This window comes from Schistocerca piceifrons, chromosome 1, assembly GCF_021461385.2.
Source record: "Schistocerca piceifrons isolate TAMUIC-IGC-003096 chromosome 1, iqSchPice1.1, whole genome shotgun sequence".
In the NCBI taxonomy this organism is placed as follows: Eukaryota; Metazoa; Arthropoda; class Insecta; order Orthoptera; family Acrididae; genus Schistocerca; species Schistocerca piceifrons.
In genome coordinates, this window is record NC_060138.1 from 191,519,009 (window position 1) to 191,536,875 (window position 17,867).

The following is a 17,867-nucleotide window of genomic DNA, read 5'->3' on the forward strand; positions in this document are numbered from 1 at the left end:
ATAACTTCTGTCCGACCATTTTTAAACCGTGTGAACCATTTGTAACACAGAGTACGACTTAAGCACTCATCACCGGAGGCTTCTGCATCATTGGATGTGTCTCTGTAAGGGTTTTCTTGGGTTTCACGCAAAATTTAATGCCAGACGCTTTGCTCTTCTGACTCTACCATCTCGGAATTCGCAAACTGTGCAACACCTCGTCCTGGTCAATACAGCACTGAACAATAACTAACAGACATACAACAATGAAACTTCCGGCAGTTACACATTAAACACAGGTGTGTGTAGGGATGCCAGCTGTATTTCGCTCCAACTCGCCATTGGCGGGAATTACGAATGTTCCAGAATTTTTTGAAAAGACCTCGTACACCAATTTTCAACCTTTTCCACAACCTTCCAGTAATTATACAGGCCTTGACCTACTAAGGTGACGAAATTGGGCCCCCTACCTTACACACACACACACACACACACACACACACACACACACACACACACACACACACACGCTCCGTCAAGAGAGACACGTTCTGTTGTTCTTCAGTTTCACCTGTCTTGAAAAACTGTTACTCCAGTGCCTGATTCATTTGAACGACATAAACTGAAAGAGTGCCTTAGTTATTTCGCTGGTAAGTGTGAGACTGCCAAAACGACACGTTCGCGGTTCAGTCAGCGACCGTCATTTAGCTTGGAGTCTCTATCTGGTAACGCTTGACGTTTCTACAAAAAAAAAAAAAAAAAAAAAAAAAATTACACAGAGAGAGAGAGAGAAAAGAAAACTTGCATAAAAAAAATAGAGAGAGAAAAGAAAACTTGCATCGTGGTTCATATTCCACGTTAAGCTGTTTAATAACTGGCTGTGCAAATCGACTCGCAGATTAGAGTAAGCCGAAGGCACACCACAACAATAAGATTGTGACTGTAGAAGCACTTTGCAATTCAGTCCAGTTTTTGTGTTGATGACTATATTTTAACTCTGTGACCTAAGTTGATGAAATTGTACATTGAGATGTTGGAACATCAAAGAAATTTTGTTATCATACACTTTTATCCTAACACGGAAAATCGTTTTAACACGTAAAGATTGAGCTTCTCGGATGAACAAATATAGCTATTTTCTGTAGTCACGAAGTCACCCAGATTCGCTGGTCTTTTTTTTTCGTTAGATCGAACGAAGGATACAGTGGTTGATTAGAGATTGGTCGCAGTCTACATTACCTTCAGTACTTTAACAATATGAAGCGAAAGATGTGTTCATCGTCGACGAATCTAGCTTATTTTACCGCTGCTTAACAAATAGAGCAGACAGATTCATAAGAAAATCTCGAGAAGTCCTGGTAATGCGTAAAGTCAGTGAACGGATCCAAACCTTCCATTCAGTCCCTCGTGGACCAGCCTGGTGTGAAAACTGAAGGCAGCAGACAGAAAACAGAAATTTTAAATTTCTCACTTACGCAAGAGAATGCTATCTTCCCCTTGTTTGACCTCCGCGTAGACTCACAAATGAGCGTTATCGATATTAGCACTCTCGCAATTAAAAAATAATTAAGACTAGTTAAAGCGGACAAAGCAACAACCTCTGACGGAATTCCAGTTAGATTTTATATTGAACACGCTCCTATCGTAGCTCATAGTTATCTAGCGGCTCTTGCACAGGGAATAGACCAGTATGACTGCAAAGGAGTCCAAGTAAATCCTGCCCGCAAGAAGTGTAAAGATCGATGTGCAGAATTACAGACCAACAAGCTGAGTACCCAGCTTTGCCCAGGTATACATTTATTCCAATACCATTAGCCCACCTCCTCTTCTCTCTCTCTCTATCCATCTCCTTCTCTTTCCTTCATCTAACCATTGCTCCTCCCCACTCTCTTTGTCCATCCGCTGCTCTACCCTCTGTTCATTAGTTTCTTCCCCCTCTGTTCATCTACCCACCATCCTCCGAGTCCATCTCCTCCTGCCTCCTCGTCCATCTCCTCCTCGTCCGTCCTTCTGTCTAACTCCTCCTCTTTCCTCCTCCTCCCTCTCTCAGATCATCTCCACTGTCTCCTCTGTCTATCCATATCCTCCTCCATCATATCTGTATCCATGTCCCCTTTTCCCCCAGTTGTCTGCCCATCTCTTTATCCCCCATTCTCTGTCTACGTTATCACCCGCTCCACTATAGGAGGTTGCTGGTTCTTAACCTCGCAGTATTTCTTTCCAGATAGTAAGTACATGTGTACCAAGTTTGGTTGAAATCGATTCAGGGGTCTAGGAGGAGCGTTGTTGCTCCGACGTTGCGTGCATACGTACATTTCACATATATTTGACATTTTTTAATATATTTCATAATTATTTGTACACATATTTCATCCATATCTTTAGCGAATTTCACCCTGCAGTTTTGCTTTCACGCATTTCAATGTTCATGATTTCATATCTCCTGAACTCTCTATCGTACAGTGGTATGAACTTGTAGGTACTTTCAGAAGCATGTATGGTTACTGTATATATGTATATAATGTATTGCGAAAAGAGGTAGCAGCAACAATTAAGAAATTTAAACGTGAAAGACGATGCGGCAGTTTTGCACGCACCTCAGTTTTCATGATGTCATACCTCCTGAAGTATGTGTCGTACAATGATACAATTTTTGTAGTACATCTATTGCTGTATGTCGATACCGTCTGCGAAAATTTGTCCCGAATACAGTCAGCAGTAAGTAAAAGTTCCATGGCTGATGCGGCTGTTTTACTGCATGAACAAAGAAAATGTAGCAAGCTATAAACTTTTCCCTTTCATCATTTTGTGGGGTTTGCCAGCGAGAAAAAGTTTCATAAAAATTTGAAATTATGTGCAAAGTTCGCTACAAGCTACTAAATGGTTCAAATGGTTAAAATGACTCTGAGCACTATGGGACTTAACATCTGAGGCCATCAGTCCCCTAGAACTTAGAACTACTTAAACCTAACTAACCTAAGGACATCACACACATCCATGCCCCAGGCAGGATTCGAACCTGCGACCGTAGCAGTCGTGCGTTTCCGGACTGAAGCACCTAGAACCGCTCGGCTACCGCGGCCGGCAGTTACTAAATGCTCTTATTCTCAAATGCTTGATGAACGAAGTCTGGGCGCATCCCTTTGGTAACCAGAGAAATATTTCATTAACAGAACCAGATATGTTATACTAGCAGAGAATCCTCCACAGAAACGAAAATAACATAAGATGTGCCTCAATGAAGCGTAATGGGAAATCGAATGGTTTAAATGTATATAAATAATTGGTCATATAGGATAAGGAGCACTGTAAGATTGTTCACAGATTATCCACTCTGCAGGAAAGTATCCTCGTTTGACGATCGGAAGTAACTGCAGAAAGACTTGGGCAATATTTACACTTTGTGTAATGAACATCAGCTCTCCTTAAATATGGATAAATGTAAGTGATCTGTCTGCCAATGGCGGCACCAAAAATATCCAGGTAGAAATGATTGAAGAAGTTTATTTGTCAAATATTAATAACAATTCTACTCCGACGTCGATTGAAACAAAACTTAATATAAGACACATATTGGAACAGGACAATAATACTTCGGTGGCTGCAGGTCGGTTCGATTGCCACTAAGTTCATTAAACGCACATTTTATAAAATTCAAAGGCTCGTGGGGAGCAAAGTTGTCTAAGTACGGGGTGTACTCATTTAAAAGTTAAAAAGGAACCAATTTACACGTTAATAAGTGCAGTATGACGGCAGAATTTGCGAGCTAACATCCCAAAGGTGTTCGGGCTCATATGCGGTTCCTCTTCGTCGAAATGTCTTGGCTCAAACTCGTCTAGGGGTAGAACTGTACGTGTCGCATTACTCGCCCTAAATTAGACACTTGTGATCTTTTGGTTAAATTGTCTGGTTGATTGCAAGTTTGTGAAATACAATGTTAATATAACATATAATAACAGTAATAATAATATCGGAAACTAAATTAACGACATATAAATGATGTAGGCATCACAGTTGCGATTTGATTGGAATAATTTTTATTCAGAAGGCAAACTAATAGCGAAAGTGGTCGTATTTACAGTTAATGCTACACTCGAGCACATATCCATTTGGTACAGTTCGATCATTCACAATCTCATCGCGAAACTCTAGTCCAATACTTCGCCTCGTTATCTTCGCGAAAAGTTCGAGTTCACACCTGGCGCGCGACTGCTCGCCGTTCAGAGACTGAGTCCCGCGATACCACACAACGCGAAATTTTCTAAGTCGTTTCACTTTTTAGCTACCTAAGGACCGACCGTCTGCTTTCTCGTCTCCACCAGCACTGTACCCACCCTTTGGTGTCTAGACCAGAATTGAACTGTCCACTTTCGCGTCTGCACCAGTGCTGTCCCTCTGCTTGTCCCCTGCCGCGTTTCCCATGCGCCGAATATCCTCGATCAACTGACTAGGGTAATTCCCTTTCCTGAAGCAGTCCATCTGATTGGCTACAGCGTATTCTACATTATTTTACATTTTAACATATTTAAATAATCAAAGCTTGACCGCTTTCAGTTCTAAATAAAGTAACAATAATATTCATTACATAATAAACGTTAAATTCTTTTACATAAAACCAATACAATTTCCTTCTTAGCTTTGAATGCCACGGCCAGTAGCCTTGCACCAATGTGCTTTCTGATAAATAAATAAAGAACAAGAGTAATTATTATGCACCAAAATTTACAAAAAGTATTCTACTACTTAATGATTCAATAAGGCGTCATGCTGTCATCGTTCAATGTGTTTTGTGTGAAAGAAATGATGATCTGATGTTTAACTGAAAAAACTGACAATTTAAATTTACTATATCTTTTAAACACATAAAGTTACAGAGTTGATATTTACAACGTTTGTTATTTTAATGATGCGCTTCTATGTGAAATGTCGATCGTTAAGATCGACCAAAGCGTACAGATTTTAGCATTCAGGTCTTTGTTACAAAACTTGTTAATTTCACTTTAACAGTAAATCCTAAACTATTATAGGTATGATCAATATACAAGTTTTATTGGGATCACCATGAAAATTTATGTAGGATGGCAGATTAAAATTACTGTGGCTTCATTCCCTGAATTGCTACGGAATTAAATAGTTTTCATAAACGTTTCCCTTTATGGCCGATCTTAGGTCCGCCACATGTAACACTGCTACGTCTCCTTGGCCACAAACGACTTCTACTTGGTTTCCCTATCATGTAGGTTCTCGTCTGTCTCACTCGCACACTACAGTGCTTAGGCCTCAATAGACAATAGGCGCCTGTGAGTTTCCCCATCTCGTGGTGAATCTGTACCTCTTGTTGCATGCAGTCCTGTACGACATGGTTCGTTTCACAGTTCCTATAGGCTGACTCTTTCGGCCATATATTTAAATGAGAGCGCAATGCTCGTTAACTCACAAGTTCCCGTCTTCTTCGGCGAGGTGGTCAGCTGTAAATCCATTACTGGCAGCTTCCGGACTCGGGAAATGAGACGTGAACGGCAGCGGCATCATGGAGGCAGCTCTTGGGTGAGAATCTTGAGTGACTGAATCCTTGTGGAATTTTGGCCAGGCCCAGAAAAACTCACTCAGGGAGAACTGGTCTTGTGTGTTCCATGCAGTGCTCAAAATACCACTTGGCGGCAGGATGCAGCCGGCCCTGTTTTTGATCACCATCACATGTCTTGCGGAAGAGAAAAGGTCACTTTGGCTCGCAATCTCTTGTGACACTTGGTTAGCCTCCTGGTGGGGGATCAGAGCATGACCGTCTGTCCCCCAGAAAACTGTCCCCTGCGCGTTAGGCATCTTCGAAGCATTGATGTAATGTTGGTTGCTCGCGTCACAGGCGATAACCTGGGTACGGTAGTAGGTTAGTGCTTATAACACAGCGAAAGAATGGTGTAGTGTCTGATTACAAGATTAGTGGTGCACATCTTGAGCACGTCCCATAGTGTAAGTATTTAGGGGAAGTACTAAGAAACAATATGTAATGGGTCGATCATGTGAAATCAATATCATAGAAGGCGAATCGAAGAATTACATTTCTTGGAAGAGTTCTGTGAAAGGAGGGTGCACTTATCTAGCTTTAGATCTTAGGATCAAAGTATTTTTACGAGGTAGGTATATAATTACCCTCATTATTCATATCACAATGATTAGATACAAATAAATCCTCTCAAATAGAAGACCGTCTGCAGCTGCTAGGTAATTATACCAATTCTCAGCTTCTGCCTGTAAATTCCTTGCCTTAATCAGGAATAACGCGTTCATTTGTGATTTTGAAACCACTTTGCAAGTCTACATCTACGTGATTACTCTGCTGTTCAGAATAAAATGCCTGACGGAGGATTCAACGAACCACCTTCAAGCTGTCTCTTTACCGTTCCACTCTCGAACGGCGCGCGGGAAAAACGAACACTTAATTTTTTCTGTGCGAGCTCTGATTTCTCTAATTTTATCGTGATAGTCATTTCTCCCCATGTAGGTGGGGGCCAGCAGAATGTTTTCGCAATCGGAGGAGAAAACTGGTGATTGAAATTTCATGAGAAGATCCCACCGCAACAAAAAACGCCTTTGTTTTAATGATTGCCACTCCAATTCACGTATCATGTCTGTGGCACTATCTCCCGTATTGCGCGATAATACAAAACGAGCTGTCCTTCTTTGTACTCTTTCGATGTCATCCGTCAGTCCCACCTGATGCGGATCCCACACCGCACAGCAGTACTCCAGAATAGGGGGCGGGGGGGGGGGGGGGGTGTCAAGTGTAGTGTAAGCAATCTCTTCAGTAAATCTGTTACATCTTCTAAGTCTTCTGCCAATGAATCGCAGTCTTTGGTTTGTTATATCCACAACATTATCTATGTGATCGTTCCAGTTTAGGTTATTTGCAGTTGTAATCCCTAAGTATTTAGTTGAATTTAAAGCCTTCAGATTTGTGTGACTTATCGCGTAACCGAAACTTTACGGATTTCGTTAAGTACTCATGTGAATAACTTCGCACTTTTCTTTATTCAGAGTCAACTGCCACTTTTCGTACCATACAGATATCTTATCTAAATCATTTTCCAATTCGTTTTGGTCATCTGATGACTTTACATGACGGTAAATGACAGCATCATCTGCAAACAATCTAAGACGGCTACTCAGATTGTCTCCTATGTCGTTAATATAGATCAGGAACAATAGGAGGCCTATAACACTTCCTTGGGTAAAGCCAGATATTACTTCTGTTTTACTCGATGACTTTCCGTCGTGGAACGAAATATTACTTGCTTTCACATACTGTATCTTTTAAAGCAACCAATGCTGCACAAGATTACGCCACTGTTATGTTCAAATGTGTGTGAATTCCTAAGGAACCAATCTGCTGAGGTCATCGGTCCCTAGGCTTACACACTACTCAAACTAACTTAAAGTAACTTATGCTAAGAACAACACATACACACACCCATGCCCGAGGAAGGACTCGAACCTCCGGCGACGCCATTGTAATAAAGAACCGTTTACCGAAAGTACCACAATGAAAATAAACTGAACAGGATTCTGGAAGTCGCCTGCTAATAGATGTCGCCACTGTTCAGTTGATAGAGACGTTATGCACAGTCTATATAAACTATTAAGTCCAACATGAACGGGTCCTAGAATGCGGAAGCTGGAATAGCGCCTATAGGAGATGTATCTTTGCAGGGGATGTGGCGTCGCAGGCGTCTTTCCCCGGCGCTCTGCTGCCCCCGACCGCCTCCGCCGCCGCTGCAGCCGCCGCCGCCGCCCTTCTCCCACCCCCGCTGGGGGCGGCCTTCCCTCTGCTGCCCCTCCCGCTGCCCCTGCTGCGAGACCACGCGCCTGCCACAGGTTTGTCCCTAACCGCCCGTGTTCACATTACAATACTTTTTCTCTACGTCATTAGTTTTATTCAGTTATTTAGTTTTTATTTGTTGATTTATTTAACATGGCAACATAGGGGCCATCAAACCCTCTCCTAATCTCACCGGAGCATTCTTCATATTTTACATTACATATATTACGACAAGCATGTTATACTACATTTAGAAATTAAAAAGCACAGTAGTACAAGTTAAAAACACACATACACAGTTAATATTCGTTCATAATATGTGCAACAATAAACAGAAATCGCGGGGAAATAGTGTTAATTATTAGCGCTAGCAGCAAAGGTCATGAGGGAGAGAAGAGGAAGAAGGAGAGAAACTGCAACGTGCTAACACACAATTACTGAAGATCGAAGAAATTGGAGTGACTCACATAGAGACCAAAATAGAGAAGCGTAACAGGGGAGAAGATGGGAGCATTGCTTTTACTATTTGATAAAGGGAAAATTGGCCATAAACTCTAATTTTCGAGCAAACTTTATGAGGGTGTCCGAAGGAAGTGCTTCAGCTTTGGAACAGGACATTTAATTGTGGGCTGAGTGCAGGGTGGCTTCTTCCGGAGACGGACACCTGCGGCAGTGAAGCAGTTTGTGACTTCTTTTCGTAATACTATAGAGTGGTCATAAAGTGTCGATCCATTTCTGTGATAAGGTGAGCCTATTATTTTTTCAGGATAACACATAAGAATGCTTATGAAATAAGGATGTCTGGCTGTTGTTAGTGTGCGACTGCGAGATTTTTCTTATCTGGACGCGCAACAGGTTCTTACCTGGAAATTTCAAGAGGCAGCATCAACAAGAGCAAACATATTGTGACATAACTGCCAATAAGTTCCAAAGAACTGGAATCGCTATCGATGAATCACGCGCAGGGAGGCGTTCTGTAATCATTTAAACAACAAGTTAGACGTGCTAAAATAATCGATTAGAAAGTTTAACACTTTAGACTAAAGAAAAGTGTATACCACAATCACGTGTCCCACAAATTACACCACAAAGATCTCGCGACTAGGCAAGCTGCGTGTTACGATTTGAAGGTAGCTGGACGCAGCGAACACCTTATGCATCTTTCTTTCCAGAGATGTTTGTCTGTGCAGCTGGAGGTGAAAAAGTTTCTTCTCTTGTTACTATTAACTTTTGCCTGGTAGACTCGGCTTACAACAGCCTTCATTGATCTTCTTTCTGACGTAATTTTACTTCCTAGGTAGGTGAAAGATTCGACGGTCTCCGGGGCCCATAGTCAAGTGAGCATGGAGCAACAGAGTTTTGTCTACTCATCACTAAGGCTTTTGTTTTAGCTTTATTGATCTTGATGTTATAGGAAGAGCTGATGGTGCTTTCCATCTAGGCCAGCATCGCTTCTAATTACTCCACATCTTCACTTAACACTGTGGTATCATCTGCAAATCTCGACATATCTACACTCCTGGAAATTGAAATAAGAACACCGTGAATTCATTGTCCCAGGAAGAGGAAACTTTATTGACACATTCCTGGGGTCAGATACATCACATGATCACACTGACAGAACCACAGGCACATAGACACAGGCAACAGAGCATGCACAATGTCGGCACTAGTACAGTGTATATCCACCTTTCGCAGCAATGCAGGCTGCTATTCTCCCATGGAGACGATCGTAGAGATGCTGGATGTAGTCCTGTGGAACGGCTTGCCATGCCATTTCCACCTGGCGCCTCAGTTGGACCAGCGTTCGTGCTGGACGTGCAGACCGCGTGAGACGACGCTTCATCCAGTCCCAAACATGCTCAATGGGGGACAGATCCGGAGATCTTGCTGGCCAGGGTAGTTGACTTACACCTTCTAGAGCACGTTGGGTGGCACGGGATACATGCGGACGTGCATTGTCCTGTTGGAACAGCAAGTTCCCTTGCCGATCTAGGAATGGTAGAACGATGGGTTCGATGACGGTTTGGATGTACCGTGCACTATTCAGTGTCCGCTCGACGATCACCAGTGGTGTACGGCCAGTGTAGGAGATCGCTCCCCACACCATGATGCCGGGTGTTGGCCCTGTGTGCCTCGGTCGTATGCAGTCCTGATTGTGGCGCTCACCTGCACGGCGCCAAACACGCATACGACCATCATTGGCACCAAGGCAGAAGCGACTCTCATCGCTGAAGACGACACGTCTCCATTCGTCCCTCCATTCACGCCTGTCGCGACACCACTGGAGGCGGGCTGCACGATGTTGGGGCGTGAGCGGAAGACGGCCTAACGGTGTGCGGGACCGTAGCCCAGCTTCATGGAGACGGTTGCGAATGGTCCTCGCCGATAGCCCAGGAGCAACAGTGTCCCTAATTTGCTGGGAAGTGGCGGTGCGGTCCCCTACGGCACTGCGTAGGATCCTACGGTCTTGGCGTGCATCCGTGCGTCGCTGCGGTCCGGTCCCAGGTCGACGGGCACGTGCACCTTCCGCCGACCACTGGCGACAACATCGATGTACTGTGGAGACCTCACGCCCCACGTGTTGAGCAATTCGGCGGTACGTCCACCCGGCCTCCCGCATGCGCACTATACGCCCTCGCTCAAAGTCCGTCAACTGCACATACGGTTGACGTCCACGCTGTCGCGGCATGCTACCAGTGTTAAAGACTGCGATGGAGCTCCGTATGCCACGGCAAACTGGCTGACACTGACGGCGGCGGTGCACAAATGCTGCGCAGCTAGCGCCATTCGACGGCCAACACCGCGGTTCCTGGTGTGTCCGCTGTGCCGTGCGTGTGATCATTGCTTGTACAGCCCTCTCGCAGTGTCCGGAGCAAGTATGGTGGGTCTGACACACCGGTGTCAATGTGTTCTTTTTTCCATTTCCAGGAGTGTATTTCATTATCACGGACTTTAATTCCACCTGTAACTCCTTGTTTCTGGTTGACTTCATCTGTTGCCCTCCGAATATGTCCATAGACTACTACGTAAGTAAGACCTTGCGTTTCGATTATGATGGTACGACAGTTGTTTAATCTCTGATGATGGCAGGTGCTGGAATTCTTGCACGATGAGGAGCTTACGAAATAGACGTAGCGTATGGTAGCCCCGTAACTTGTCTGGCCACAACTGCTCTCACTGGTCGCACGAATCAGTCAGTGCTTTGCTATGAACAGCTTTGACTGCAACTTCTTTTTCCAGTTCCATGTCATGGATGCCTCACGCTACAAAAAGAAGGTGGATTGATATGCACTAAAAGTAACCCAAGTTTGGGATGAACTGAACCGTCGATATCATCAGTCGACTTTAGCCAATAACATCGTTACAATCTGCGAAATGCAACATGAAAAATTATCTCGTATATCACTTTATAGAAACAGTTCAGAAACTTTCTCCCCTAAATAAAGCTAACGTTATGTACTGTGTGAAAGCTCGCAGCAGAGTAAAGGGAAACGAAGTAGATACGTTGGGTAAGTAAGCAGCGTACACTCGTTTAGTGAGATAAGATAAAATGCTACTTGACGTTTCCTGACTACAACACTGAAGAGCCAAAAGAAACTTGTACGCCTGCCTAATATCGTGCAGGGCCCCCTTGAGAACGCAAAAGTGCCACAACACGACGTGGCATCAACTCGACTAAAGTCTTAAGTAGTTTTGGAGGGAACTGACACCATGAATTCTTCAGAACTGTCCATAATCCAGTAAGAGTACGACTGGGTGGAGATCTCTTCTGAACAGCACGTTGCAAGACATCTCTGATATGCTCACTAATGTTCATGTCTGGGTAGTTTGGTGACCAGCGGAGGAGTTTAAACTCAGTAGAGTGTTCCTGGAACCACTCTGTAGTAATTCTGGACGTGTGGGGCGTCCCATTGTCCTACTGGAATTGCCCAAGTCCGGCTGAATGCATAATGGACATGAATGGAGGCAAGTGATCAGATAGGATGCTTGCATACGTGTAACCTGTCATAGTCATGTCTAGACGCATAAGGGGTCCCATATCACTCCAACTGCACACGCTCCACACCATTACAGAGCCCCCACGAGCTTGAACAGTCTTCTGCTGACATGCAGGGTCCATGGATTCATGAGATTGTCTCCATACCCGTACACGTCCATCCGTTCGATACAATTTGAAACGAGACTCGTCCGACCAGGCAACATGTTTTCTGCCATCAACATTCCACTGTCGGTGCTGAAGGGCCTAGCCGAGGCGTAAAGTTTTGTGTCGTGCAGTCATCAAGGGTACACGAGCGGGGCTTCGGCTCCGAAAGCCCATATCGTTGATGTTTCGTTGAATGGTTCGCATGCTGACACTTATTGATGGCTCAGCACTGAAATCTGCAGCAGTTTGTAGAAGGGTTGCACTTCTGCCACGTTAAACGATTCTCTTCAGCCGTCATTGGTCTCGTTCTTGCAGGATCTTTCGCCTGCAGGAGCAATGTCGGAGATTTGATGTTTTACCGGATTCCTGATATTCGCGGTACACTCGTGAGATGGTTGTACGGGTCGGCTACCTCGGAAATGCCGTGTCCCATCACTCGTGCGCCATCTGTAACACCACGTTCAAATTCATTTAAATCTTGATAAGCTGCCATTGTAGCAGCAGTAACGGATCTAACAACTGTGCCACACATTTCTTGTCTTATATAGGCGTTACCTGCCGCACCGCCGTATTCTGTCTGTTTACGTATTTCTGTATTTGAATACGCATCCCTATACCAGTTTCTTTGGTCCTTGAGTGTATAAGCACTACAGTCAGACCACACTAAAACGAAAACGTGCACCGGTCATAGGAAATTAAAGGGAGACGCTATGCTGCAGTTGTGCGTAATCTGCCAGCAGGTTCTTGGTATCAAAATTGAAAATACCGTAGAAATTGTACAGTGACAATGTCATGCCTTCGATCTAATCACTGGAGATTACGGCAACATCGTACCACCTCAACATAATTGTTCTTCTTCATGTGAATGCAGCGCTGGGGAAGATAATAATCACATTTTCTTCAGCTGCGGCAGAAGATATCAAAGAGCCGCGATACTAATGCAGCCTGTGATGTCCTCTGGCAGTGCATTACCAACGGTCATTCAGACTCTTTTAGCGACAGACGACCTAAAACTGTGTAAACTCCTATATGTTTTTATAGCAGAAGGTCATATTAGATTTATAGGAAAAGCTACTTTTTTAAATCTTTTATTTTTTGTTTGCATTACAGTCTAGTAGATGAGTAATAATGCTTTGTGTTATCGTCCCCCCCCCCCCTTTATGTGAATGAATGTGGTTCAATTTCCTTAGGTCATTGACTTAATTTCAAGTTAAATGATGTAACTGATTATTGTTCTTTAATAGCAGATGTATTGCATGTTTCCTTTAAACAATTTCACCCTCTTAATACACTTAATCTCAGGAAATCATTCTTAGGCTGGCTGTATCGGTACTGTCAAAATTCATTAATAAATAAAAAAAAACATTATTTCAAAATGGTGACCAGTGACATCATCCGTTCCCAAGGCGCTCAACATATACATCAGAATATGTAAATTCTCAATAATAAATATTGGAGCTAGTGGGGCAACCATGGAAAATTAGGTATTTTGTGCTGGGGCAAGCTAAAAATCTGAAATAACAGACACAAAATCACGAAAAAATGCATACATCGAAACAACCTGAGAAACGCGATTCAACGGTCGTTTTCAATTACGCAATAAAAAAACACAAAATTTGCGCGTACCAATTACAGCTGGTATCGAAAACAGTACTTGACCAATCTACGTCAAATGAAAAAGCCGATGCTAATACAGCTAACCAAAAGGCAATAGAACTACAAAAAGCTATATCAATATAGATAGCCAAAATCGCGGAAATTAACAAAATACGATATCGAAAACGTCAGATATAAGTAAATTGAAAAGGCCGATACCAACACAGAAAGCCGAAAAAGGCACCAAGCAGTAACTGCGGTTCGGTATCGAAAATATTGTTTCAAAATGGCTCTGAGCACTATGGGACTTAACATCTGAGGTCATCAGTCCCCTAGTCTTAGAACTACTTAAACCTAACTAACCTAAGGACATCACACACATCCATGCCCGAGGTAGGATTCGAACCTGCGACCGTAGCGGTCGTGCGGATCCAGACTGCAGCACCTAGAACCGCTCGGCCACACTGGCCGGCAAATATTGTTTATTATACCACTCTGAACTGTGTTGACCTCTCCCAACTCAACTAATTCTGGTACGTCTCGGTACATTACTTCCCATTATCAGTATTAATTTCGTAGTCATCGAACTACCAGCTTTACTTATTTCAGTGATATTAATGTTATTATTTACTGAATCGTTTTAAGTTCATTGCGTTTCAGATTCGCTCTTACTTGAGAAAAAAAAAAGTGTCGAGAAGAAGACGTATTCATAATAAAATTCTGAGTTCACGGAAATTGTAATTACTGTTTATTTCGCTTACTATGACAACCAAAATAATGTTTAAGCTCTGACGTCACTCGCCAAAGCACCACTATGTCGCGGCTAAAAGTAGACGGGCGGTACGGAAGACTAAAGACGACTCAAAAAATGGATGCATTTATGCATTAAAACCAACAAAAATATGTTATAAAATTCCATAAAATATGCACTACAATGTGGGAGATATGCACAAATGACGTTTAACGTACGACAACAGAGCTGTGTTCGGCGCTGAACAGCAAAATCAAAACTGGGGAGGCAGGTTTTGATCGACACACATGCTGTGTCGCGTTCTTCGCCTTTTGGCATGTGGCGTATCGTTTTTGCTCATAGCACTGTGCACAAACTCATGCTGAAACCTTACAGAGTAGCGGTAGTGCGTAGACGGAACAATTCAGATATTGTTGCACAACGTCAGTATTGGAGTCTGTGCATCGCAGAGAGGTTTATCCAAAAATTGGATGGTTCCTATCAATAAAAAAACCATCGTAATATCATGACAGACTTATCAGCATTATCCTATATGAAATGGACGTACGTATGTTCGTCAGTCCGAAGACTTGTTTGATACAGCTCTCCGTGTGTCTCTATCCAGTGCAAGACTCTTCATCTCCGAATAACTATTGCAACGTACATCCTTCTGAACCCGTTTACTGTATTCACCTCTTGGTTTCTCTCTTTGATTTTTACCCCCACACTTCCGTCCAACAGTACGTTGGTAATCCCTTAACGTCTCAGAATGTGCCTTATCAACCGATCCCTTCTTCTAGTCAGGTTGTGCCACAGATTTCTTTTCTCACGAGTTCTATCAAGTACCTCCTCATTAGTTATGTGGTCTACCCGCCTAGTCTTCAGCATTCTCCTGTAGCATCACATTTCAAAAGCTTCTGTTCTTTTCTTATCTAAACTGTTTATCGTCCATGTTTCACTTCCATACATGGCTACGCTCAGTACAAATACTTTCAGGAAAGACTTCCTAACATTTCAACCTTTACTCGACACTCAAAAATATCTCTTCTTTAGAGTCGCCTTTCTTGCCATTACCAGTCTGCATTGTATATCCACCCTACTTCGACCATCATCAGTTATTTTGCTTCCCAAATAGCAAAATTCATCTACTACTTTCAGAGTCTCCTTTCCTAAACTAATTCCCTCAGCTTCACCTGATTTAATTCGTCTACATTCCACTATCCCTTGTTTTGATTTTCTTCATCTTGTATCAACCTTTCAAGGCGCTGTCCATTCCATTCAACTACCCTTCCAAGTCCTTTGCTGTCTCTGACAAAATTACAATGTCAGCGGCAAACGTCAAAGTTTATTCCTTCTCCAAATTTTTTTGTGGTTTCCCTTACAGCTTGCTCAATGCACAGGGTAAACAACATTGGGGATAGGCTACAACCCTGTCTCACTCCTTTCTCAATCATTGCTTCCTTTTCATGCCCTCGACTGCCATCTGGTAGAAACCAACTTTTCATTCCCCGAATTTTACCCCTGCTAGCTTCAGTCTACAAACGTTATAAACGTAGGTTTGCCTTTGCTTAGCCTCTCTTCTAATAGATGTTTGGAAATTATTTCGAGCGGTTAGTTCATGAGCCCACGCGAATAGTAAATGGTTGTGAAAATACACTTGACCTCTCAGCAACAAATAATCCTGAGCTAATAACGAGCATCAAAACGGATACAGGGATTAGTGAACACAGGGTTGTCGTTGCGAGATTGAATATTGTAACCCCCAAATCCTCCAAAAATAAACGAAAAATATACCTAATCTAAAAATCAGATGAAAATTCACTTGACGTTTCCTGAGAGTTGATCTCCACTCCTTCCAAATTAATAATATAAGTGTAGACCAGATGTGGCTCGAATTCGGAGAAATAGTATCGGCAGCGATTGGGAGATTTATACCAAATAAATTAACAAACGACGGAGCTGATCCTCTCTGGTATCCAAAACGGGTGAGAACACTGTTGCAGAAACAACGAAACAAACATGCCAAATTTAAACAGACGCAAAATCCCCAAGATTAGCGATCGTTTACAGAAGCTCGAAATTTAGAGCGGACTTCAATGCGAGATGCTTATAACAGTTTCCACAGCGAAACTTTGTTTCGAAACCAGGCAGAAAATCCAAAGAGATTCTGGTCGTATGTGAAGTATGTTAGCGGAAAGAAACAATCAATGCCTTCTCTGTGCGATAGCAATGGAGATACTATCGAAGACAGTGCTGCCAAAGCAGAGTTACTAAACACAGCCTTTCGAAATGCCTTCATAAAAGAGGACGAAGTAAATATTCCAGAATTTGAATAAAGAACAGCTGCCAACATGAGTAACATAGAAGTAAATATGCTCGGAGTAATGAAGCAACTTAAATCACTTAATAAAAGCAAGTCTTCTGGTCCAGACTGTATACTAATCAGGTTCCTTTCAGAGTATACTGGAAAGTAGCACAGGTCACACCAATATTCAAGAAAGGTAGTAGGAGTATTCCACTTAATAACAGGCCCATATCGTTAACGTCGATATGTAGCAGGATTTAACATACATTGTGTTCGAACATTATGAACTACCTCGAAGAAAACGGTCTATTGACACACAGTCAAACATAGTTCTTATGAAACACAACTAGCTCTCTATTTGCATGAGGTTTTGAGTGCTATTGACAAGGGATTTCAGATCGACTCCGTGCTCCTGGATTTCCGGAAGGATTTTGACACTTTACCACACAAGCGACTTGTAGAGAAATTGCGTACTTATGGTATGTCGTCTCAGTTATGGGACTGGATTTGTGATTTCCTGTCAGAGAGTTCATAGTTCGTAGTAACTGATGGAAAGTCATCGAGTAAAACGGAAGTGATTTTTGGCGTTCCTTATCTATATACGAGAGTTATTCGCAAAGTAAGGAACGATCGGTCGCGAAATAGGATACCACAGTGAAAATCCGATGAAGTTTTGCACAGGTGTGTTGGGCAGTCTCTCTAGTATGCCTGTCGATCGCGTTACGTCGTTCTTTTTAGTTCTGAGGACTTAGGGAGCACATAAACTTACCTCCCACCAAGTACGAGGGCCTGGTGAGAAATTTCGCCTGAAGCTATGCAGCCAACATTACATAATTGCCGTGCGTTTTCTTCTTAAAGATAATTCTCAGCGGCAGATTACCCACAATACAGCCCGTAATTGTCTCCTTCTGAGTTTCATCTCTGCCCACATGAACCGCTGGCTATGAAGACAACGTTTTGGCACAGACAACGACCTGTAGGCCAGCGTAGAGAATTGGCGGAAAGCACTGGCGGCTGCCTCCCATAACGAGGGTATTGGAAAGTTGGTACAACGCTACCACAAACGTCTAAGTCGGATCGGCGACTATGGAGATAAGTAGCTGGAAGTTGTAGCTAACTGTTGCAAATAAAACAGTTTTGATTGCCACTGTGGTTTCCACTTCGCGACCTACCGCTCCTTACTTTCCGAATAGCCCTTGTAAACGATTTGGGAGACAATCTGAGCAGCCCTGTTAAGTTGTTTGCAGATGACACTGTCGTTTATCGACGAAAAAAGTGGTCAGAAGATCAAATG

General features: G+C 43.0%; 1 protein-coding gene across 1 annotated transcript in view; it reads left to right on the forward strand.

The window, feature by feature from the left end:
* Positions 1 to 11,252: 11,252 nt before the first annotated feature.
* Positions 11,253 to 17,867, forward strand: part of LOC124798900 — a 33,751-nt gene continuing 27,136 nt past the window's right edge. Inside the window, 1 exon segment of the mRNA XM_047262469.1 lies at positions 11,253 to 11,307. Coding sequence (XP_047118425.1) covers positions 11,253 to 11,307 — 55 coding nt within the window.